General features: G+C 39.0%; 2 protein-coding genes across 2 annotated transcripts in view; one reads left to right on the plus strand and one right to left on the minus strand.

Annotated features, from left to right (window-relative positions):
• Positions 1–11,874, minus strand: part of pkn2a (protein kinase N2a) — a 35,824-nt gene extending 23,950 nt beyond the window's left edge. The window contains exons 1-2 of the mRNA XM_053646762.1: positions 11,500–11,874; positions 2,098–2,389 (exon numbers count right to left, since the gene is read on the minus strand). Of these exons, the coding sequence (XP_053502737.1) occupies positions 2,098–2,389; positions 11,500–11,520 (313 nt within the window). The 5' untranslated portion in view covers positions 11,521–11,874. The remainder of the gene's footprint in view (positions 1–2,097; positions 2,390–11,499) is intronic.
• Positions 11,875–19,741: 7,867 nt separating this feature from the next.
• Positions 19,742–25,801, plus strand: LOC128621184 (tripartite motif-containing protein 16-like). Its single transcript, XM_053646763.1, has 6 exons — positions 19,742–21,023; positions 23,046–23,141; positions 23,285–23,518; positions 23,707–23,866; positions 24,249–24,308; positions 25,230–25,801. Exons 1-6 carry the CDS (start codon positions 20,439–20,441, stop codon positions 25,754–25,756), a joined length of 1,662 nt encoding a protein of 553 aa, XP_053502738.1. The 5' UTR covers positions 19,742–20,438; the 3' UTR covers positions 25,757–25,801.
• Positions 25,802–26,659: the final 858 nt, after the last annotated feature.

Here is a 26,659-nt window from a genome sequence, read left to right on the forward strand (position 1 = left end):
ATTCATGTTCAGACTGGAATTGCATGCAACACAGTGAACACACACACACACACACACACACACACACACACACAGAAGAAACCTGTTCGACTTCTTCAATAACACCTCCAAGATCTCTCACAAAAGCAATTAAAGCAACACAACAGTCACAATCTTTCTTTTTGTCCAGACGAACGGACAGAAAACATCAGTCACACCAACGACCTACACACAACTCAGCACGTACATCCCACCAACGACCTACACACAACTCAGCACGTACATCCCACCAACGACCTACACACAACTCACCACGTACATCCCACCAACGACCTACACACAACTCAGCACGTACATCCCACCAACGACCTACACACAACTCAGCACGTACATCCCACCAACGACCTACACACAACTCACCACGTACATCCCACCAACGACCTACACACAACTCAGCACGTACATCACACCAACGAACTACACACAACTCACCACGTACATCACACCAACGACCTACACACAACTCAGCAGACACATGCTGATCACAACCATCACCACAGGTTTTATTCCTCTTACACCACAGCAATTCATCAACAATTACAATTTTTCAAGTATTAAAGAACACGTCATACTTTTTATTCATTTAATATTGTAGCACGTACAGAAAAAAAAAGTTAGTTCCTGTTGTCACTTACACTATAGCAGCTATAAACACTCGTTTCTTCACCTTCCTCTCTTTATTCCTTCTCTTTATTCCCTCTATTCACCGAATACAAAATTATATCTGTGTCATCTTTATTATTGATAGAGTAAAACATGGACCTCGTCTTGTTTGCTTCTTACTTTCTTACTTGCTGTATTTCTTTCATTTATTCTGTCTTTCCATCTTTCTTTCTGTCTCACTCTCACTCTTTCCATCGTTCTTTCTGGCTTTCTTTCAATCTTTCTTTCTTTCCACATTTCTGTCTCTCACTCTTTCTTTCCACCTTTCTTTCCGTCTTTCTTTCTGTCTTTCTTTCCACCTCTCTTTCCATCTTTCTTTCCACCTCTCTTTCGGTCTTTCTTTCCACCTCTCTTTCCGTCTTTCTTTCCAACTTTCTTTCCGTCTTTCTTTCCACCTATCTTTCTGTGTCTTTCTTTCCACCTCTCTTTCCGTCTTTCCACCTCTCTTTCTGGCTTTCTTTCAATCTTTCTTTCTTTCCACATTTCTGTCTCTCACTCTTTCTTTCCACCTCTCTTTCCGTCTTTCTTTCCACCTTTCTTTCCGTCTTTCTTTCCACCTCTCTTTCTGTCTTTCTTTCCACCTCTCTTTCTGTCTTTCTTTCCACCTTTCTTTCCGTCTTTCTTTCCACCTTTCTTTCCGTCTTTCTTTCCACCTCTCTTTCCGTCTTTCTTTCCACCTCTCTTTCCGTCTTTCTTTCCACCTTTCTTTCCGTCTTTCTTTCCACCTCTCTTTCTGTCTGTCTTTCTTTCCACCTTTCTTTCCGTCTTTCTTTCCACCTTTCTTTCTGTCCCACTCTCATTCTTTCCTCGGTTATTTCTCCGTTATCATCCGCTCACGCCGCCCTGACACACAGAAAAGGCCTTTATACTCCACAAATAAACAACTGAACAGACTGTTTTGTGAGACCTGAACACAACACTGATTCTCGTCTCGTTCTAGATAATAAACAATCATTTTTAAAATGGATCAATCAGCTTCGGTTTGCATTTCGTAGACTCAACATCCACGGCATGCTGACATGCTGAAAAAAGGCGATAAGATTTCAGGTGGTTGCCTAGTGACAGACCATAATGACACATCCGTTTTCCTACAGCACGCCTCGGGGGTCATTAGGTTAAAAGGTTTAGGAAACGTGTATTTCAGTACACTTATGTTTGGCAATTATAAGCAGAACGTGAGCTGTTAGACTGCTTAAGGAAGAAGAACGTAGAAGAATCCAGACTAGTTACTTTCTGAACTCCTTTCAGCTTTACTCTTGTGAAACCTCCTCCATGCTTCTGTGTCTCAGATTAAAAAGCTACTGAACGTCCTTGGCCTCGATGAAAAGCTTCATTATATGTTTCATTATCAGTGTGGTGAGTGAGAGCAGAAAACCCAGCGCACTCAGACGTTACCTAACAGGAGCTCTTCTGGATCCTTGACCACGATGTGAGCATTGAGCTCCTGCAGCTCCTGGTGCAGCTCCTCCACCTTCTTGTTGCTCTTCTTCAGCATGGTGTCCACATAGGCCAGTCTCTTCTTGTCCGTGGTGACGCGCCGCAGGTTCTCCGCTCCCTCCTTGATCTTCAGCTCTTTTCGGATCTCGCGCTTGATCTGCTCGCGGATCTCGTCCAGCTTCTGCTGCACCATGGTGTCTGAGAGGTCCAGGTGATAACCCAGGCCCAGCCGATCTGACACCATGTGACCCTGGAGACGAGGAAAGTAACATGTGATGGCAGAGCAAAGTGCTGACACTGGAGACTCCTTCCATAAATGCTATATAAACGTCACCTTACTTTTATGAAAGCTTCACCAGATCAATGATTACACACGTTATTTAACCCGTTTACGTGAAGCGTAGGCTGTACGAGTCCCTCTGAATGAGCGGTTACTATAGAAACGATAACGTATCAGAGCGAGCACGTTAATATAAACCTGAGATTAGCAGCTGCACTACTGTCAGAGCTGCTCTTTATCCACAGTGCTGTAGGAAAATTCCAGCTCTTCTGTCCTCCTGAAAAACCTCAGACTGGCTCCTTTAACACACCGAGAAAATCCCCATCATCTATTACCACCTCCAGCAGCATGAGTCACAGGCTTATAGGCTTAGAGTCACTTCCTAAACACACACTCACCACACACACACACACACACACTAGGGCTGCACAATTATGGCCAAATTGATAATCACGATTATTTATCCTGATTATTCACTGATTTTAGGGACAACATATTTTTATTGCACCATCAACCAAATGAAAATATGCAATAAAATATAACAGGCAACCAAATCAAAACAATTCAGGCGAATGCAGAAAAGGCAATAACAGTGTTTACAGGAGAAGAGACGCAGACAAATCACCCAATAGAGCGGTGCAGGGACGACGTCATTTGGTACCGAAACCCGGAAGTTATCATCACATCAGGTTCCCTCGACAAAAACCCAATAGGATTTTCCCATAGGCTTTTGGATTATTGCAAAAAATACGCTCTGTGATCAACAAAAGTTTACAATACGGACACGTTTTGTCCATCAAGATCATTTTCACAAATGAGCACAACTTTTAATAAAGTTTAAAGCCTAAATACAATCTGCAGAAATAAAAAGCTAACCGTACGCTATAAACGAACTACACCACGGTCGCTCGACTTCAACGTCACCATCACCAAGCTTCCGACGACTTTCCCAAACTTTATTTAAAACATTTTCCATAATATGGATTTACTCTGTGGAGGAATCTTCACCGTTTTTTGTTTTTTTTTGGAATTGTGCACAGAAAACCTGAACTAGTTTATCTGCAATGTTTTTTTCCTGTTCGGCGTGATGACGTTTAATGTCCCCGACAACATCTGTAGTCCTGTTTAGCAATATGTTAGTGTCATGATTTCCCCTCACGCAAGCACTGGAGCTCGCAGCACGCTCTTTTAGTGACAGTGACTTTGTTGACTTTCTACATGAGCATTTGTTGTGATTTCTGACCTGTCTCCACCCCTGTACAGTCATTGGTTGTTACCGTATGGGTCATCATTAGTCTCAGCTGTTTTGTTTTCACCCTTAATTACGTTCGCCTTTTAAATCCCTCGTGTCTCTTTGTTCGACGCAAAGTATTGCGCGAGTTTTCCGTGTACCAAGCAGTTGTTCATAGATTTGATCTTATTCTCGACCTCGTTGTTTGATTATTGTTTAGCCTTGTTTACGCCCGTTTCCCGATCACCTGACCTTTTGCTTGTTTTCGACCACGCTATTGTCTCACATTTTGGATTTGTCTGCCTCTCTTCAATAAACCTATCTGCACTTGCATCCGTCCTAAACCCTCATCACGTGACATTTAGCAACCGCCTTTTTCAATACATGTAAAAGCTTTTAAAAAAATCATGAGTGGGGTTTTACTATAGCAAAGTCTTTTATTTGGAATGGTAAGCGTCCCAGGTTAAATTTCAATAAGTTACATAGGCCGGTTGACAAGGGTGGGCTAGGCCTACCCAAGATTCTGTTTTATTATTATGCGTTTGGTCTCAGACATTAGGCTCATTGGTCACTTCCACCTGAGAGAGCCCCTCCCTGGTTCTGCATTGAACAAGAAGTTCTTGCCCCTATTTTGCCACTGCAAAGCCTTTCCATTAATCTAACCGGAGAAGTTAAATTACACCCCGTTATTTCACATCTGCACTCAGTGTGGACAAGAGTTTCCAGAGTGTTTGATTCTGATATTTATCTCAATGTTGCCTCGAGCCTATGGCTAAACCCCAAACTACGTATTAATAAGTCTCCTTTTTGTTGGTCAGAGTGGATCACGAGGGGGGTTAATACACTTGGTGATCTTTATGAGAGTGGTGTGATGATATCTTTTGAAAAATTGGTTCAACATTTTGGGATCCCCAGATCCCCCACTTGCTCTGTACTATTTTTGGGAGTAGCATGCACCCCCCTAAAGCAGCAGATACTCTGGGAGAGGTGATTTCTGCTTTTGGAAGAGGACATGAAGCATGAGTGTATTACTCCTTACTGATTCAGAGGCTAGGGGACGGAGTTTCGACCACTCTCAAGAGATTATGGGAGAAAGATTTAAATTTGGAATTGGGGGAGGGAGAGTGGGCTAGGATTTTAAAAAATATAAAAACTGCATCTAGAGACGCAAGGGTGCGCCTTATACAATTTAAGATTTTACATCGGTTCTATTGGACCCCCTCTAAATTGTATAGGCTCGGTCTTAAAGACACACCCACCTGCTGGCGATGCCATTCAGAAGATGGAGACACCACCCATGTTTTTTGGGGGTGTCGTAAGATCCAAGAATTTTGGTGGAAGGTGCAGAGCTTTGTATGTGAGGTGTTGAACACTCAGATCTCGTTCTGCCCTAGACTCTGTATTTTGGGAGATGGGGAGGTCACAAAATTGGAGGATGGGTACAAAAAAGATTGGGTTTTGACCAGTGTGATGATTGGTAGACAGGTTATTTTAAGGGGATGGAAATCAGATGGAGCGCCCTCGTTTCCAGAGTGGTGTATGGAGATGGGGAGGGTGGCTGCCTTTGAGGAGGGGTCGAGCAGAAGGATTGGAGTTGGGAATTCCTTCAGGAAGAAATGGAGCAGTTATTTGGCGTTTTTGGGGGACTCTCGAGGAGGGGCAGTGGAGAGTATAATTTAGGGTTTAGTCTATGATTATACTTGATTATTGTATTTATTTATTTATTTAATTAATTAATTGTGTGTATTTTTATTGATTTTTTATTTATTTTTTTGGATATGTGAGTTTATATTCTGTTGACCACAGGGGTGTTCATGAGGGGACCAGGGTGGGGTGGGAGGTTGGTAGGGGGAGGGGTTATAGTGAGGATTTATGTTAAATTAGTTTGATTCATTATATATGTTGTTTGTCTATTTGTGTTAACTTGTGAATCAATAAAAGTGTTAATTACAAAAAAAAAAATTAGTGGGGTTTTACTGGCGTATTTTGTGTAGCAGAATAAAACGTGAAAATATTCTGAGCTTGTGTTCACCATAGACCTAATTTCAGTCTTTTAACCAAAATCCCATTCAATTAAACCCACTGACTTGGGACAATGGAACAGAAGTGCTAAAATTAGGGCTGCAACTAATGATTATTTTCATAATCGATTAGTCGGCCGATTATTTTTCGATTAATCGATTATTCAGACGGGGGGGGCAGGCTTTCAGTACCCCCCCCCCCCCCCGTATATTTAAAATAAAATCCACAAACTGAGTGTTACAAATATAAACTTCAGACTAAAACTTTCCACAACTGTTTGTCCAATTATATAAAAGACACAACATAATATATATTATTCATTTAGGACTGTAGTTTAATTCCGTGCTTTTTGTGCATCCATAAAAATAATGCATAAATACTTATATGTAGGATGCACAAAAAGCACGGAATTAAACTACAGTCCTAAATGAATAATATATATTATGTTGCGTCTTTTATATAATTGTTCAAACAGTCCTAAATGAATAATAAAAACTCCCTTTCACTGCCCCTTATGGTTTCTGTTACTCGCTGTCTTCAGACATATTGTCTTACTTTTGATCATAATGTTTTAATTAGACATTACAGATCTTACTCTGTACTGATCTACACTCTGTATCAGCGCGTCTACACCGTGTGTGATCAGCAACGCTAACGCTAACTAACACATCACTTCCGTTATAATAAACGACAGAATTTACACTGCAAGTACGCAAATACAGCATATAATGACAATAAACTTAAATTAAACTAAACCTTTTAAGCAGCTTGCACCAGTTTCCCCTGCCCCTTACACACAGTGGAGCATCTTGGATATAAACATGTTTGTGCTCGTGCAGCACTGTTTAATGTAAATCCGCGGTGTTTAATATAAAATGCTCCCTGCCTTAGAGGACTTTCTTCCTCAGTCACGTGACGATTTCTCCTCCGTCTGTTAGCGACTGAGGTCGTGTTGGGAATAAAAGGTAACACTGACAGAAACAGTAAACTGATGAAAGTCAGTGTCCGTGAATCTGGATGTCTGCTAATGCTAGCGTGCGTATGACGTCATGCGCGGTCGACTAGGAAGCGGCTTATACTTCTGGTTAGTAAAAAAACCACTAGTGTTATATTTGAGAGGATATTACCTTTCTAAAATCCACACACTAGACGGTAGAGTACGCAGTGCATAGTGTAAGTGTATAGTACTTCATTTGGGACACAACTTTAGTATTTACTCTCCGAGGCGTGTTTTCTGAACGGAAGTTACGTAATGAGTAAACCTCCCCCGTGCCACACATAGACCAACTAATCCATAATGAAATTCGTTGACAAGGATTTTCATAATCGATTATATCGATTAGTTGTTGCAGTTCTAGTTAAAATGATAACTTGTTTCTGGGTGTTGGTGTACACAATGACATCATCCCTGCGCCGCTCTATAGTGACTGGCTGTAAGTTTAGGAAGCGCTTGATTTGAACTGCAGCGGAGTTTCTACGAGCGGAGGACGAACTTTAAACGTCAATATCGCAGTCGATCATGTTCACGTAATCATGCGCAGAGTCAAAATCCTAATCCAGATCAATATTCGAGTCATTGTGCAGCCCTACCACATACACACACACACACACACACACACACACTCATCAACCTTCTAGTTTCGGCTAAGCGCTACACACGCTCAAAGCCAGTCTCTCTTTCACTTTATAACGACAACCTGATCATTACCGACTGTGCACCACATTTTATGGAAAAGCCGTTCTCGAAAATATCTTACTAAAAAACAATCATTTGATCTTTTTAGGTTTTTCTGAAAACACTTTTGCACAACGATTTTGTCGTCAACTTTTCTTTCAATCTGCACCACCAGCTTGTGTGTTTGTAATACACAATTAATACTGTGAATCCGCAACACTCCTGGCTTAACAGTCCAAAATGTATATGAATGTAAAATAGTGTGCAAAAGTATTGGCGTAAAGATATTATGTAACTTATAATACACGGAAACATTTCTACGCAAGAATCGGACTATAAAGATCAGTAAACCCTTTGCTGACGTGGTCACAGGTTTACTGGTTAAAGGGAATCAGCTGGTGGATCTTGGAGAACCTGACGCAGCTCTTCTTTACATGCTGGTTCTCACTTCTGCAGTTTCTGCACTAAAACCAGAACAGCCTGCATTATGGTTTTATCTGAAAAACACCCGATTACGGAATATCTTTCTTTCCTTTAAAGACAGCTTCTCTCTGTAATGTAATTTTTTTTGGAGCGTATTCCTGCCTTGCACCGTGTGTTCCCATGGTAGACTCACGATCCATCATGACTAGGACAACACGTTTACTGAAGAGAAATGATGATGTCTGGAAACCTAATAAATCTTTCTACTGTCACAATAACCAGAAGACATCAAAGAAACATCAAAGACACTTTTTTTTTAAAATAAAACGGCAAGAATAAATTTATTAATATGAATGACACTACAAGCGCTAACCCCGCCCCTCACTCTAACCTTACCCAATCAGAACAGTTCGTCTGTACAGGAGAGCAAACCAGGATCAAAGGAAATGAACTCTAATGTTATATTATCTGTTATACAATATATTAAGTTAATAAATGCACAGCAGTGTAATAACGGACACATAGTGTCTCTCAGGCAGATAAAACCTGTGCTAGTCACCAAAGGACTGCATCTTCTAATGCACCTGATTATGGACCAGCGTAAATAAGACAATGCAATAATTACTGAAGTAATGCCTTATCTTTAATATTACACTGCAGTAAGGTCATAAACCCTGATAGAAGGATATAAACCTTTCCTGGTAGCACGTGCCCAAGGTGTTCATTGAGATTATAAAGCTCTGACAGATCGTGCACGGATCTGACGTGTAATCTTCATCCAGCAAACATCTTCACACACAAACACGATTAAGAAATCCTAAAGGAAGTAAAGAGCTCTAGCGTTGCAAACAGAAACACAGGTGGCAAAGGGGAGAGGGAGAGTGAAAAACTGAGAAAACGGGAGAAAGGAGGAGACAAAAGTGGGGAAACAGCCAGTGATGCTGATTCAGTGCTCAGTCACAGATCTCAGAGTTGCAAAAAAAAATTCTTGTGTGAAAATATTTTGAATATTGACAAATATATCATCCAAGATGTCTTATTATGAGTTTATTATAAATCTAAGATTATTCAGCCTGTTTTAGATGCTTTTACACATATTTAAGCTTGAAATTTTATTATTCGTTTGGTAGATTATTTTGATTCCGTGTATAAAGAAAGGCTTAAAATGACAAATGATCTGCCAATAGAACAAGTTTGAAAAATGGTTTAATATTCTTGTGTTTGGTTTATTGCTGTCTTATAAAAGGAAATACTAAATGTATTACTATACGCAAGATATTTTCACCTGCTGTCTTTTTTTTTTTTGCAGTGATGTCAGTGTGCTTAAAGACACTTTACCTGGAAATGTGATTTATATTACAGCATTTATTTAAGAGTTAAGGACTAAAAGCTAGTTCAAGCTACACCACATGCACCTGCCGAGACAAACGTACAACACACACACATTGATACAAATTTTGGAACATTGCGTAAAAAACACTGGATGGAAACACCAGATGTGAATCCATCCATCTTCTATACCGCTTAATCCTTTTCAGGGTCACGGGGAAACCTCGAGCCTATCCCAGGGAGCATCGGGCACAAGGCGGGGTACACCCTGGACAGGGTGCCAATCCATCGCAGGGCACAATCACATACACAATCACACACCCATTCATACACTACGGACACTTTAGACACGCCAATCAGCCTACCATGCACGTCTTTGGACTGGGAGAGGAAACCGGAGCACCTGGAGGAAACCCCCGCAACACGGGGAGAACATGCAAACTCCGCATGAACCCCCGACCCTGGAGGTGTGAGGCGAACCTGCTAACCATTAAGCCACCGTGCGCCCTCAGATCTCCAAATCTCCAAAATGCACATAAAAAAAAAAAACAACAACTTATGCACTCAATTGAGGCGGTTATTTTTTTTATTCGGTAAGAAGACATATACGCATAAACTACGATGGAAACACATGTACGGAATAGATTCTTCCATACACGTAAAAAAAAAAAAAAAAAAAAAAGGTAATGTGACTTTGCCTCAACAAACCATGTGACTGGATAATTGGCTCAGAACAGTTAGTAAAGTGGCAGAGAACGAGATGCGCCGGTTTCCCTAGAAGTGACGATTTCGTTCTCTTGAACAGCCGGGTTAGAAACGGTGCTTTATTCGCAAACGTTTTATGCGGTATTCCAATTTTTCCTCATAACTTGGATGGAAACATAGCTGCTGTTGATGGCACCACTGCAGCGACAAGTACAAATACAGTTTGGTACGTTTAATTCAGAAAGTGTGCAAAATCTTAATTGCTAAATTCCACCTCATACATATTCACGGTATAAAAATGTCAGCGGATAATAATCGAAAAATCTCCAAATCCGTATCCTACTGCTAGATCACTAACAGGAATGGGAACAGAAACATTAACAACATAAATACAGCATAACGTCCAGTGAAAAGAAAAACAACACATACGGCTGTGAGTCTGAATCAGCTCCATGTTTACTGAAGTAAACACAACGTACATACACTAAGAACACTGTAACAGTTCAGAGTTAAAACGTTATAAAAACATAAAACTGCAACACTAACATTGAAATGTGAAGGTGTTGATTAATTCTCCATAACAGCAGCTCCGACAGCAGCACAGGTTTATATTAACGTGCTCGCTCTAATATGTTATCGTTTCTATAGTAACGGCTCATTCACCGGACACACCACACAAACGTATATTAAAATACATTAAAAAAAAAAAAAAAACAGTGTATAATCCTCAATCTGTAAGGAGGCGTTTATCTAAGGCTTATATAAGGAGTCTCCAGTGTCAGTGCTTTGTAACAGTCAGAGGTGAAGCTGTAGCTTTTTTGTAAGTTCCCCAACATCTCCAGGTCAGAGGAGTTCTTGGTAAGGTGACAAACTGCATTTATTTATTTATTTTTGGTCTTATTAACTTGGAGAGAGAAAAGAGAGGTTCATAAAAAGTATTTACTTAGAAATATGAATATAGTGTACCTGTAAATAAAATAATTGATGGTACACAATTGGATCTCCATAACCTACTGATGCAGCTTTAAAGCTTTAAAAATAAATAAATAAATAAATAAAAAAGCTAAAGAAAATGTGCTAAATCTGATCTGGGACCAGTACAGCATTTCAAACCAGTGTCTACACCAGTACTTAATGATATTCAGTATCACACTACTACAGCTGTAACAGTTACAGGAACAGAAACAGAAGCATTAACAGGAACAATCAAAATAAAATAAAAAAATACAGTGTAATGTCTACTGAAAAGAGGAAACAACAACAACAACAACAACAACAACAACACAAAAGCAACACAAGAGGTTGTGAGTCACTTTGAATCAGCTCCATGTTTACTGAAGTCTGAACAGAACCAGAACTTTCGCAAAGTTCAAAGTAAAAAAATAACGGTTCTGAAGCGGAACATTGTAACACTTTAGAGCAAGAAACTTATTTTAAAAATTATATTTATAAAACTGCAACATCTGTAACACTGGGATCGCGGTGTTGTGTCACTTTTAGCGCGTAACGGAGAGAATAATCACTGGAACACTCTCTCTCTCTCTCTCTCTCTCTCTCTCTCACACACACACACACACACACACACACACACACACACTAAAGAGGAATTAGGAGTGTACACTTTCCCTACAAGTTTCCAAACAACACCACAAGAGCAACAAACTGTTTGTAAACAAAATGCGAAACTTTTCGTACCTGCATGGGATCAGCGGCCATCTTGGCCCTCCAACTCCAACTCCAAAACTGTGCGGTGAGGGGAGAGGACGTGAGAGGGGCAAAAAAAAACACCACCACCACGACGACTCACACCAACACCAACACCCTGTTTTCACTCTTAAACCACCTCCATTAGCCTATATTCTCTAACAAAACCACGCCGAGTCCCGGATATAAACAGTGTCCCATTGCGTAAGCGTGAAAGTCCTCCAGAAAGAGGGTTCTCCTGGAGAGGAACGTGTAGAACCCGCACACAAACCGCTGAGGAGAAGCTGTTATCCCGTACATGTGAAAAGACAGGGTTGCCAGATTGGATCTTGTGTTCCCAAGAGGGTTGCCAGATTTAATTCCCTTTATCCCCATTAAAAAAAAATTCACCAACATTTACAAAATAATAATAATAATCATAACAATAATAAGAATAAGATGTCTGGAAACTTAACGTTACAGCTTTATCTCTGACTGTTACAAAGCGCTTACAATGGAGACTCCTTCCACAAATCTCGCAAAAACGTCTCCTCAGAAGAAACTTCACCATAGCAATGATTATACAGTTTTTAATCTGTTTAGTATCAGTGCACGTCCCTGTGAATGGGCTGTTACTACAGAAACGATAACGTATTCGAACAAACGCATTAATATATACCTGTCAGAGCTGATGTTATAGAAAATTAATCAACACCTAATGACCAATCACAACGCAGAAATTCAGCAGCGCTGTTGTGTAATAATCTTTCTTTATATCAGGGGTGTCCAATCTTTTCCAGAAAGGGACGGTGTGGGTGCAGGTTTTCATTCTAACCAAGCAGAAGCCACACCTGAGGCTACTGAAAGCTGAGATCAACTGATTAAACAGGTGGAATCAGGTGTGCCTCCTGCTTGATAGGAATAAAAACCTGCAACCACAACGGGCCTTTTGCGGATAAAACTGGACATCCCTGATATATATAAAGCACCTGTTTGTAGCTGCTGTAAAATAAGAGATTGGAACAGGAACTATCTTGTTTCACAGGTGCTCCAAAAACATTAAATGTAACAATAAACAGATAAACGTGCTGTTCTTTAATAAGGCAAATTGTAATCGTTGGCTAATTTGTGTGGTATAAGGGGATTAAAACACCTCAGGACGTGTTGTTTAAGAAAATAAATATCAACCACCATCATACCAACACTTAGAAACATAACATAACTTAACATAGACCTGAACCCCGACCCCTTTGTGGACCTCTTTGGCATCTCCTTGAGACCTGACTTGACTGCCTCAGTTCTAGCTCGGTGAGCCATTCTTCTTAAATGGAAACAGTTCTCCCCCATCACACGATAGGTGGATCCAGGAAATGAAGAAGTTACGATGCTCGCTTTCAGGATCCCTTAAATCTTTTCACTAGACCTGCAAGCTTTAGACTTCATCAAAGGTTTGCCCTGCTCTCCTGATACTAGTGGTGATGCACTATAATTGCCTTCTAATGATACCTAATGGAAAGATTCCTTTTGGAGAGAGGAATGACTCTGTGTTCCTGTTGTTGTTTTTTCTCTTTCTTCTCCTTTCCCTATCTTGAAGATCGGGTGTGGGTAATTGGTTCTGTAATTATTTGTGGGCAGGTTTAAATTGAGACAGTCCGCTGTTGACCATTACTTTTCATGGAATGTAATGTACCATTACTTTTCATGGAATGTACCATTATGCACCGTCTTGTTAAATGCTAATTAAAAAAAGATGAGGATTAAATAAAGATTAAAGATTCCTTAAATAACGTCTTATTAAGGACTCATGAAGGATTTTGCCAGTTGTTGGCTACATCAGTGCAAATGCACCGACGTGAAAACACTATATATTTTTTCTCACACACCAGTTTGGTCCCCCAAAGTCAGCATGGTTTATTTTCTATGTCAGAAACGCTTACACGCTTAAACGCTTACACAAAATTTCAATATTTTTCTTCAAAAATATTTTTCTCGGTCCCCCCCTTAAGATTTGTAATATTTCAAATAAAAACAAGACCTGAGATCTGCTTTCTACGTAAAAATCCCCAGTAAAAGAAAAAACTAGTAACTATTCATAGTAACTATACTATTACTATGTGACTACACAACTATACTGTTACTATGCTGTTACTACGTGACTATACTGTTACTATGTGACTATACTGTTACTATGCGACTATACTGTTACTAAGCAACTATACTGTCACTATGTGACTATACTGTTACTATGTGACTATACTGTCACTATGTGACTATACTGTTACTATGTGACTATACTGTTACTCTGTAAATATACTGTTACTAAGCGACTATACTGTTACTATGCGACTATACTGTCACTATGTGACTATACTGTTACTCTGTAAATATACTGTTACTAAGCGACTATACTGTCACTATGTAATTATACTGTTACTATGTGACTATACCGTTACTATGTTGCTATACTTTTACTATGTTATTATACTGTTACTATGTAACTATACTGTTACTATGTTACTATACTGTTATTATGCTTCAAAAGATACAATTGATTTTTGTAGTGTTTTTTTTTCTTCTTTAGAATGGAGAACCTACTAAAGACTTACGTAGGACATAAAACAGAGCATTGGAAATACATTTAGACACTGGGAATACAACAAAATATTCTCAAAGATTTTCAGATTACTTTCCCAAACAACAATGTCGGAGGTTTAATTTAAGTACACTAAGTTTATCCATGTGCAAGGAAGAACATCCTTATCATAAAGTTAAAGCAGATAAAGATTTTGGGGATAATTGAGTACGTATTTGGTGACAGATTTCTCTAATGAGACAGTTAAGGTGTCGGTGCAATGTGTATACACGGATTAACGAGAGCCCAGGTCACAGTGAGATCATCCTAAAGTGTGTTCAGTAGATTAGTGAGGATGTATGGAGTCTGTATGCGAGCCTCAGCATGATAGCATATATACATACGGGGGTTTTATGTAGTTAGGATTGTAAACAATTGGTGAGAGATAAGATTAATTACTGTAAGCTGATATGAACTAAAAGAAAGCAATTTTAGCCAAAATCATGATGTTTAGGGCTTCTTTCATCTGAATAAACTGTTAAACGTTACACCTGTACTCAACCGACACCCAGAATTCCTGGGATAGGCTCGAGAAGCAGCATGACCCTGACCAGGATACATTGTTTTCTGGAGATAAATGAAGGAATAACATGATCTCTTCTGTTAAATTATCAATGTTTATTTATTTATTCATCAATGTGCCACTAGAATATTAAAAACAAGTGCATTTATTTTATCAAGCTGCCCCCTAGTGGTCATTATTAGTACCGACAATAAAGTGCAATCCATACAGTTAGTTAAACACGTAAAAAAAAATATGAAAACACTCAACACATTTTAATTTTGATGTAAACTTGTATGCTTACCGCTCTCTCTCTCTCTTTTTTTACAGGCTGTCAAAAGATTTTAGTTTAGCAAAAGAAAAAAAAAATGAAGAGGGGTTATAATTATTACAGTGTGTGTGTGTAGCAACTGGCTTCAATTCATATTTCATCATTTGTATATTTATTTTCCCCAGGACCCAAAGTTAGCTTATAAAATATAAATACGAAGTCATTTTTTGTTCGTTTTAATTTGTAGTTAAAAAATGAGCCAAACACATACACTGCCAGTCAAAAGATTGGGGTCACTCAGAAATACCCTTGGTTTTGAAAGAAAAGCACCCTTTTTCAATTAAAATAACATAAAATTGATCAGAAATACAGTCTAGACATTGTTAATGTTGTAAATGACCAATCAACCATCACTCCTGTGTTCCAGTAGCACATTGTGATATCTAATCCAGGTTTATCATGTTAAAAGGCTAATTAATCATTAGAAAACCCCTTTGCAATTACGTTAGGATAGAAAGATAAGTTTTAGAGAAACAGATGTCTCACAGGTCCTCAACTGGCAGCTTCATTGAATGGTACCTGCAAAACACTAGTCAAGAGGTGACTCCAGGATGCTGACCTTCTAGGCAGAGTTGCAAAGAAAATGCCATATCTGACACTGGCCAATAAAAGGAAGAGATTAAGATCAAAGAACACAGACATTGGACAGAGAATGACTGGAAAACAGTGTTATGGATAGATGAATCTAAGTTTGAGGTGTTTGGAACACAAAGAAGGACATTTGTGAGAAAAATTTAAATATACCAGAAGAGTGCTTGATGCCATTTGTCAAGCATGGTGGAGGAAAGGTGATGTTAGGTACCATCCTCAGTAATCTCAGTGATCTTTCATCCTCAGCAGCAGCATGTGACTTCCAAATTGATGAGAACTCCAACCATAAGTAGGGCATCAGGACAGATCGGGCAGGTCTGGAGAGCAGAAGGGGTCAGGATCGCAGGTATCTCAGGAGTAACATGTGTAGCTCGACAGAGAGAGAGAGAGGGAAAGAGGGGGAGAGATTATTGGGTATGCTTATTGCCCCGTAATGGTTAAGGAAAACGTACTTTGTGTGTGAGTGCAATCAGGGACTCCGGCAAGACTAGCTATGACCACATAACTAAAAGGGAGAGCCAGAAGGTAACACGCACATGAGTGCTCCCTGGGACATAAGGCAGCCAGCCACTCCATCAACAGAACTAGGTGAACGCATTAAGGGGGGGGGGGGGGGGGGATCTAAACATCCCAGTTCACCACAACATAGTGCATTTGGATTTACATGTGTAAGTCCTACAAATTAAAAAAATTAGAAATTTTATTATTTCTCTCTTTTTAAATTTTTTTTAGCTAAATTAAAAAACAAAAAATACATTAAAATAAAAAAATAAAAACTGAGTTTTAAAAATCTATTTGTTGTAGTTGGTGGCAATAATAGACTATCATATTGCATTTGGTTTTACATGTGTAGCTCATACAGTCAAAAAGTTATTGGATTTTTATTATTTGTATTTTTTTAAATAAATTAATAAAAAATTAAACAGTTTTTAGAAATCTAATTGATGTAGTTGGTAGTAATAATAGACTATCATATTGCATTTGATTTACTTGTGTAACTAATACAGTCAAAAAGGTATTGAGCTTTTATTATTTTTCTGTTTTGCAAAATAAAAAAGCAAAATAAAAATATTGTTTTTTAATTTTAAAATTATAATAAAAGAAAAATGAGATAAAATTAAAAACTGAGATTTCAAATTCTATTTGCTGTACTTGATAGCAATAATAAGCTGTATCATAGTACATCTGGTTTTACATGTGTAACCTAAGCAGTGCTACTGCATTTTAATTATTCTTTTTATTTCTTTTTTTAAACAAAAAATCTCTTGATTATTTTCAAAATAGAGTTGTCTTTGATAAGAAGATCTGGAGTAAAATATGATGTGAATGATAAAAATTTAATTTAATTTCTATTTGTTTACAGACAATATTTTAGCAATAAAAACAGCATTTTGCTGTAGTTGCTCAGATTAACCCTGAGTTTTATATGGCACAATAAGTTTATATGTGTAATAAAAATGTATATCATTAATAATATTAATAAAATATACGCTATAAAAAAAATAAACAAATACTGCATCCATACTGTATCCTAACACTGCAATACGTTAGATATCCTGTGAAGTAGACGACCATAATCTTGGTAGCATCTTACACAGTAGCCCAGGTCAAGCACTTTTTAGACGGCCCCTTACTGACTCCGTTACTATAAAGCGCTGATGACCTGCGTTTCCGAAAGATTGGCTTCCGCGGGCTTTAACGGGAGAAAATTAAAAATATATTCAGTTATACTTGGTTCTATGTCCACTACAGAGTAAAACAATACACATTTCGTCCTTTGTGTGTTTATTCCTGTCCCCGAACTGCAGGTAAAGCTGACCAGTGACAGAGCGCGTGAATGCTGCAGCAATAACCGGCATCTACTTCCGGTTACAGATTTTAAACTAAAAGTGACGGTTAAACTTGGATTTTTTTTTTTTAATGACAGCTCATGACATCTCTCTTTGCAAAAGTTTGTACACCTTTACATGAAAAGAACAAAGAAATGTATAATCTATAAAAGTAATCTTTCATTATCACATCTAACAAAAAATCATTAAACAGCGTGTTTGAAGATAATAGCAGTGACACAAACTAATAAATTATATTAATGAACAGTTTAGATCTTCGCTTCTGGATTGTCTGCTTTAAATTTGTTGACTTTGAACCTCAGTCTGTCTGTCTGTCTATCTATCTATCTATTTATCTATCTACAGTGAGGGAAAAAAGTATTTGATCCCCTGCTGATTTTGTACATTTGCCCACTGACAAAGAAATGATCAGTCTATAATTTTAATGGTAGATTTATTTGAACAGTGAGAGACAGAATAACAACAAGAAAATCCAGAAAAACGCATGTCAAAAATGTTATAAATTGATTTGCATTTTAATGAGGGAAATAAGTATTTGACCCCCTCTCAATCAGAAAGATTTCTGGCTCCCAGGTGTCTTTTATACAGGTGACGAGCTGAGATTAGCAGCACACTCTTAAAGGGAGTGCCCCTAATCTCAGCTTGTTACCTGTATAAAAGACACCTGTCCACAGAAGCAATCAAGCCATCAGATTCCAAACTCTCCACCATGGCCAAGACCAAAGAGCTCTCCAATGATGTCAGGGACAAGATTGTAGACCTACACAAGTCTGGAATGGGCTACAAGACCATTGCCAAGCAGCTTGGTGAGAAGGTGACAACAGTTGGTGCGATTATTCGCAAATGGAAGAAACACAAAAGAACTGTCAATCTCCCTCGGCCTGGGGCTCCATGCAAGATCTCACCTCGTGGAGTTGCAATGATCATGAGAACAGTGAGGAATCAGCCCAGAACTACACGGGAGGATCTTGTCAATGATCTCAAGACAGCTGGGACCATAGTCACCAAGAAAACAATTGGTAACACACTACGCCGTGAAGGACTGAAATCCTGCAGCGCCCGCAAGGTCCCCCTGCTCAAGAAAGCACATATACATGCACGTCTGAAGTCTGCCAATGAACATCTGAATGATTCAGAGGACAACTGGGTGAAAGTGTTGTGGTCAGATGAGACCAAAATGGAGCTTTTGGCATCAACTCAACTCGCCGTGTTTGGAGGAGGAGGAATGCTGCCTATGACCCCAAGAACACCATCCCCACCGTCAAACATGGCGGTGGAAACATTATGCTTTGGGGGTGTTTTTCTGCTAAGGGGACAGGACAACTTCACCGCATCAAAGAGACGATGGACGGGGCCATGTACCGTCAAATCTTGGGTGAGAACCTCCTTCCCTCAGCCAGGGCATTGAAAATGGGTCGTGGATGGGTATTCCAGCATGACAATGACCCAAAACACACGGCCAAGGCAACAAAGGAGTGGCTCAAGAAGAAGCACATTAAGGTCCTGGAGTGGCCTAGCCAGTCTCCAGACCTTAATCCCATAGAAAATCTGCAGAGGGAGCTGAAGGTTCGAGTTGCCAAACGTCAGCCTCGAAACCTTAATGACTTGGAGAAGATCTGCAAAGAGGAGTGGGACAAAATCCCTCCTGAGATGTGTGCAAACCTGGTGGCCAACTACAAGAAACGTCTGACCTCTGTGATTGCCAACAAGGGTTTTGCCACCAAGTACTAAGTCATGTTTTGCAGAGGGGTCAAATACATATTTCCCTCATTAAAATGCAAATCAATTTATAACATTTTTGACATGCGTTTTTCTGTATTTTTTTTGTTGTTATTCTGTCTCTCACTGTTCAAATAAATCTACCATTAAAATTATAAACTGATCATTTCTTTGTCAGTGGGCAAACGTAAAAAATCAGCAGGGGATCAAATACTTTTTTCTCTCACTGTATCTATCTGGAATATTTGTAACTAAGCAGTGCTCATCACATGGCCAATTCCGTGTCTACTATGAAGCTTGGTGGTGGTAACCGTAACAAGATTAGGGATACAGGATGTGTGTACTTAAATTTAGCATACATTTTGTTTGAGGCAATCTAAAAATCATTGACAAAGTTAATGTGGGCTGTCGGGTCACAACACAGGCAGGTAACATCAAACAGGGATAATCTACAATATAATCTAGGAGAACAATGAAGAACACAAGACAGGATGCAGAAAAGACATGACTCAAAATAAAATGCTTTGGTGGGATTCATGACAGGATCATGCTGTGGGGATGTTTTCCAGCAGCAGGGACTCTGAGACTTGTCAGGATTGAGGAAAAGATCAACAGGTCAAAGTTAAGCGATATGCTTGAGGAAAAATGCTCAACAGCACCCAGGACCTCAGATTGGAGTACATTTTTACCTTCCAACATGGCAATGACCCAAAACACAACCAATACAATGTGCTGATATACAGTAAGTGTGTGAATGTTCTTGAGTGGTCTAGCCAGAGCCTGGATATGAATCCAAATGAACATCTCTGGTGAGACCTGAAAACAGCAGTACAGCGACACTCCCAAACCCACATGACAGATGTGGAAAGGCATGGCAGACAGCAAACAGAGAAGATCCTTTAATCCAGGTGTACCAAGCTTGTAGCATCACACCTACAAAAACATAATGTACTGAGTAAAGGGTCTGAATACTGAAAATGTAATATTTCAGTGATTATGTAAAACTACATTCAAATACACAACAAAATCAAATCAGATTTCAATGAATTGGTCAGTTTAAATCAGAAAGAATCTCCCGCTGTAAGGCTACACTTTTCCTTAAAAGCCTAAACTCTCTCTTTAAAGCCACACCCACTCTGTCTGTCTGCCCATTCTCTCACGCCCACTCTGCCTGTCGCTCTATAACACACACAGAACTAGGAAGTTAATTTCAGAGAAAACGAAACTTAGAAAACTTTGAGCCTCTCTCTCTCTCTCTCTCTCTCTCTCTCTCTCTCTCTCTCTGTGTGTGTGTGTGTGTGTGTGTGTGTGTGTGAGTGCACTAAAATGGCAGAAGCCAGTATTTCAGTAGATCAAGATCAGTTCAGCTGTCCAGTGTGTCTGAATCTCCTGAAGGATCCTGTAACTACTCCCTGTGGACACAGTTACTGTAAGGTGTGTATTAATGGCTGCTGGGATCAGGAGGATCTGAAGGGCGTCTACAGCTGTCCCCAGTGTAGAGAGACTTTCACTCCAAGGCCTGTTCTACGCAGGAACAACATGCTGGCTGAAGTGGTGGAGAAACTGAAGGAGACTGAACTCCAAGCTTCTGCTCACTGTTACGCTGGACCTGGAGATGTGGAGTGTGATTCCTGCATTGGGAGAAAACGTAAAGCCATTCATTTCTGTCTGGTGTGTCTGGCCTCCTATTGTGAAGATCATCTTAAACCTCACTCTCAGGCTCCTGCCTTTAAGAAGCACAAGTTAGTTGAACCCTGTGCAGAGCTCCAGGAGAAGATCTGCTCTCAGCACGACAAACTGATCGAGATCTACTGTCGTACTGACCAAAGCTTCATCTGTTACTTGTGTACGATTAATGAACATAAAGGTCATGATACGGTTGCAGCTAAAACAGAAAGAACTGAAAAACAGGTAAGAACTGGACATCATTATTCCCCAAACAACCTTCTTACAGCATTTTACAGCTAAAGTGCACACATGAGTGTGTTAAAGCTCTGTAACTGGGATATCACAGTGTTGAGGGTTATGTTATTTAAACTTAAATTAAATTTTCATTTTAGCAGAATTGTTTTATTTTAGGTTTGTTAGTTACTGACCCATTTTAATTTAGACTTGTTTATGTCTAGATTATATTTACACACACACAATATATATATATATATATATATATATATATATATATATATATATATATATATATATTTTAAAAAGACAAATTAAAAGAGTAAACAAAAACCAAAAAAAAGAACAATGAAAAATTTGCACTCTCAAATAAAACATAAAGAATACAAATAAATCTTCAAATGGATTTAAACACAGCAACAGAAAGGGAAGATCTAATGTGGAGAGGAAGACTATTCCAAAGCCTAGGAGCAGCCACGGAGAAAGCCCGGTCACCTGTAGCCTTAAAACGTGAACAAAGAACTGAGAGCAGAAATTGACTGGATGATCGAAGGACTCTTGAAGCAGTGTAGGGGGTGAGAAGATCACAAATGTACTGTGGAGCAAGTCCATGCAAAGCTTTAAAAACGAAAAGCAAAATTTAAAATCAAAACAGAACTTGACCAGTAACCAGTGAACATTTTGTACCAATAACATTTTGTACCACTTGAAAACGATCAATAGTTGTTCTAGGCAAATCAAGATAGAGTGAATTACAATAGTCCAACCAACAGTTTCGAGGTCCTTCTTGGAGAGCATCATTTTGATTTTAGCAATAGATCTTAACTGAAAGAAACTGCTTTTTACCACAGCACTAATCTGCTTATCACAGCACAGTGTGGAGTCAAAAATGACACCAAGAGAGCAGTGGCAGACTGGGTCTAATGTCCTGCAAAATCAAACAAAAATGATTTACAGACCACAAAATCAAGGTCCTGCCATGACCATCCCAGTCCCCTGACTTGAAACCCATAGAAAACCTGTGTGGTGAACTGAAGAGGAGAGTCCACCAGCGTAGGCCTCAAAATCTGAAGGATCTTGAGAGATTCCGTATGGAGGAACGGTCTCAGATCCCTTACCATGTATTCTCCAACCTCATCAGGCATTACAGGAGAAGACTCAGAGCTGTTATCTTGGCAAAGGAAGGTAGCACAAAGTATTGACCAAAAGGGTGCCAATAATTGTTGCACACATTTATTTTTAACAAAAGATCAAAAGGTTAAACGATAAAGACAATTTTTCACAGCCTTCTTTGTTCATATTTACAGAGGGTGCCAATATTAGTGGAGGGCACTGTAGATTCATTCTAAACCTAGTGATAACTTGGTAATCACCTTTCTTTCACATTGTATTTCTGTGCTAAAATTATGGATTGTTTAAAATGTTCTTGGTCTTAACAGTAATGAGACTGAAGTAATGCTCATTGGCCTCAGCAGCTTCGTAAAACTGGCTCTTTAACCTTAACCTTGGATGGCTCCAGGACAAGTGGAGTACACACAAGACTTTTAACCCATTACACCCCAAAACATGATCTCCATTCCTCCAATTCTGTTCTCTTAACTGTCCCTCAGACTCGTTTACATACTATGGGGGATGAGGCATTTTCTTCTTATGCTCCAAAACTGTGGAACTCGCTCCCATCCGATCTTAGAGAAGCCCAGTGTTTTAGTCTATTTAAATCTTCTCTCCAAAATTATTTCTTTAGGATTGCTTTTACTTGATGACTTTGTTTTTTCTTATTAAACTATTATTATTACTGTTATTGTTAACAGTAAAGCACCTTGAGAGGCCTTTTAAAGGCACTATATAAAATAAAGTTTATTGTTATTATTATTGGTGAAAAAAATATGAACAAGAATTACTTTGTTTTGGGTCTCTTTATTTTAGTTAGTTCTAGAAGCAGTATGTCTAGTTTTCATTTGAAATGTATTTTATTTCCTTTTTTTGTAGAACATGATTAAATATATTTAAATGTATTTAATTTGGTCTCAGAATGAGGTAAAGGAGAAGCAGATGAAATCCCAGCAGAGGATCCAGGAGAAGCAGGAGAAGGTTCAGGAGCTGAAACAGACTGTGGGCACTATTAAGGTGAGGAGTGAAAACACACACACACACACACACACACAAATTGGATGTCTAAAGGGAGTCTCTTTATACTCTTTATAAAGGAGAATCTATCTGTGTGCGTGTGTATATATATATATATGTGTGTGTGTGTGTGTGTGTAACAGTTGCATTCACAGGCAGCAGTAGATGAGAGTGAGAAGATCTTTACTGAGCTGATCAGCTCCATGGAGAAAAAGCGCTCGGAGGTGAAGGAGCTGATCAGAGCTCAGGAGAAAGCTGAACTGAGTCGAGCTGAACGACTCCTGAATCAACTGGAGCAGGAGATTGCTGATATTACGAGGAGAGTCACTGAGCTGGAGCAGCTTTCACACACACACGATCACATCCACTTCCTCCAGGTAACACTCACTGTCTGATCTACAGAAGGTGCTGTTCCTCACAAAGTTTCCTCCTAAAAGCTCATTACAGCAACAATAAATGTTCCTGTCTGAGATCACAAGTGTGTGTTTGGTCTGATTCAGTCTGAGATTCATTCGTTCCTCTCCTACACTTTTCTCTTTCTCTATTATGTGTTTCCTCTCTGTAGTGTTTCCTGTCTCTCTGTGTTTCTCCTGGATCTGAGGACTCATCCAGCTTCACTGTCAATCAGCATCTCTCATTTGCTGGAGTGAGGAAATCTCTCTCAGATCTGAAAAAACGAGTTGAGGAAATCTGTGAGGAGGAATTCAACAAAATCCTTCCACAAGGTAAACAAGCAAACATTTGTCATAACAAATATTATGAAGATTAGATAAGAACTGAGGCCTTAATTCCTACATAAAGTCCATGAGAAAATAAAACACCCATATTGTCAGAGCTTCACCTGGGAAAAGTGTTTGCTTGCTCTCATGGTTTAAGGTTTTGTGGTGTCGCTGATTCTTACATTCAAATGCTGCACAGTGTTAGGACATTTTTGACCAATAATTTCATGAAGCTCTAAATCCAGTAGAACTCCATGGAGATGTGTCTGACTAGGAGCAATGAAGTCTAATCTAATCTAATTTCAATTAAATCTAATTTTTCATTTTCATGCTTTAAACTGTTTCCACGTCATTTTTCCGTCTCCATTTTGTCTCTGTGTCTCCACAGCTGCAGCAGTTCAGATGATTTTACCCTCAGAACCAAAGAGTGGAGAAGATTTTCTGCAGTGTAGGTTTAACACAAACACACACACACACACAAAGTGAGAGTTTGTGACAGTGTGTGAGAATAAAGCAGATGTTTACTCTCTGTAACACACATCCAGACATTTACTCACACACAGTAATGGACAAACACTTAGAAACACACACACGACATTCATGCAATACACTGTGTGTGATAGAAAAACACATATTTACTTAAACACACACACACACACACACAGACATTGTGTGTAAGAAAAACAGATTTACTCACACAGACACACACACACACAGATTCATACACTGTGTGTAATACACACACAAACACTTAGTGACACACACACACACAAAACACTTAGACACATTTCCAAGAAAAACACATTTCCTCTTGCAAACACACACACACACACACACACACACACACACACACATACAGAGAGAGAGTACATTCATACACTGTGTGTGAGAGCAACACATATTTCCATACCATAACATTTATTTATTTCGGTCCTTACAGACAATTTTTCATAATAAATCAAAAATATACATAATAACCAAAAAAAGGGCTGAAACCTTTGCCTAACCTTTATCCATACTTATCTAATGAGTGTCTCTTTTCTCACTGGATTTAATTCATACAGGATAAACGAAACAATTACATAAAACATTTTCCAAAATGTACATACATAAATACAAAGGTACACATTTCAGATATTAATAAACTAGTTTAAATATTACATAAACAAATTATTCATATTGAGTTATATAATTATCACCTTGTTGTTAAACATTGTCTTGAATTTACAAAACGAAATATACATTTTCAATTCCTCATCACATTCCTTATCGTTTTATTTCCTCCTGCTAAAACACACACACACACACACACACGCACATTATAAATCCTGTGATTAACATCTAACCTGTGGACATTTTATTGTTTTAGATTTCTGTTATCTGACTCTGGATCCCAACACAGTACATCATCAACTCATTCTGTCTGAGAAGAACAGAGCGGTGACACACAGCAGGACAGATCAGCCATACTCTGATCAACCGGAGAGATTTGACACCTGGTCTCAGGTGTTGTGTAAGGAGAGTGTGTGTGGACGCTGTTACTGGGAGGTGGAGTGGAGCAATTTTGTGTCCATATCAGTCTCATATAAAGAGATCAGCAGGAAAGGGCAGGGTTATGAGTGTTTGTTTGGATACAACAGTCAGTCCTGGAGTCTGCAGTGTTCTTCTTCTTCTGTCTGTTTCTTTCACAATAAAATTAACACTGTGCTCCGAGTTCCAGCGTCCTCCAGAATAGGAGTGTATGTGGATCACAGTGCAGGAACTCTGTCCTTCTACAGCGTCTCTGACACGATGAAGCTCCTCCACAGAGTCCACACCACATTCTCTCAGCCTCTATACGCTGGGTTCTGTATGTGGCGTTATGATTCGACTGTGAGGTTCTGTGATCTGAAATGAAATGTTGGTAAAAGTTTTTAGTAAAATTATAACTGAGGTGTTAGATTTATTTTCTCCCACTTCTTGCACTTTTGTGTGCAGAAACTGTAACAGTTCTACGTTATTATTATTATTATTATTATTATTATTATTATTACATTTTTGGATAAATAATTACATACATTATGACGGTGTTTTAGTGCCACATAAAAATAAATTTAAAATGAAGATTAAGAGAATAAAGTGAAAATGACACGGCGGTAAAATTGGTTTTATATATAGACTAATACATTTTTACCACACAGCTAGCGTGATTTAGATGTCTATCTATCTATCTATCTAGAATAAACTAGTCAGTGCTAATCACCTGGCCAGTTTAATTTCTAATCTGAAGCTTGGTGGTGGTAGAATCATGATGTTGGATGGTTTCCAGCATCAAGGACTGGGAGGTTCATCAAGACATGTTCAGAGACATCCTTGAGGAAAACTTGTTCAAAAGTCTTCAGAATTTTGTTTATACCTTCTAATATGATCCAAAACACATACAAGACAATGAATTGAGACGAGTCTGTGAACAATCTTGAATGGCCCAGAGCCTGGACATGAAATCCAATTTAACATATCTAGTGAGAACTGAACACAGAGGTACACTGACACTCCCATATCAACCTGACAGAGGCTCTGCAGAGAGGAAACGTCAAGCTTGTAGCATCACATATATGAAGACATAATGAAAGTAAAGTAGGGCTGTTCAGCCTTATCCACAAAGGCCCAGTGTGGGTGCAGGTTTTCATTCCAGTCAAGCAGGAGCCACACCTGATTCCACCTGTTTAATCAGTTGATCTTAACTTTTAATAGACTATCATGTGTGTCTTCTGCTTGTTTGGAATGAAAACCTGCACCCACACCGACTGCTGGACCAAC

This window comes from Ictalurus furcatus, chromosome 17, assembly GCF_023375685.1.
Source record: "Ictalurus furcatus strain D&B chromosome 17, Billie_1.0, whole genome shotgun sequence".
NCBI classification, from domain to species: domain Eukaryota; kingdom Metazoa; phylum Chordata; class Actinopteri; order Siluriformes; family Ictaluridae; genus Ictalurus; species Ictalurus furcatus.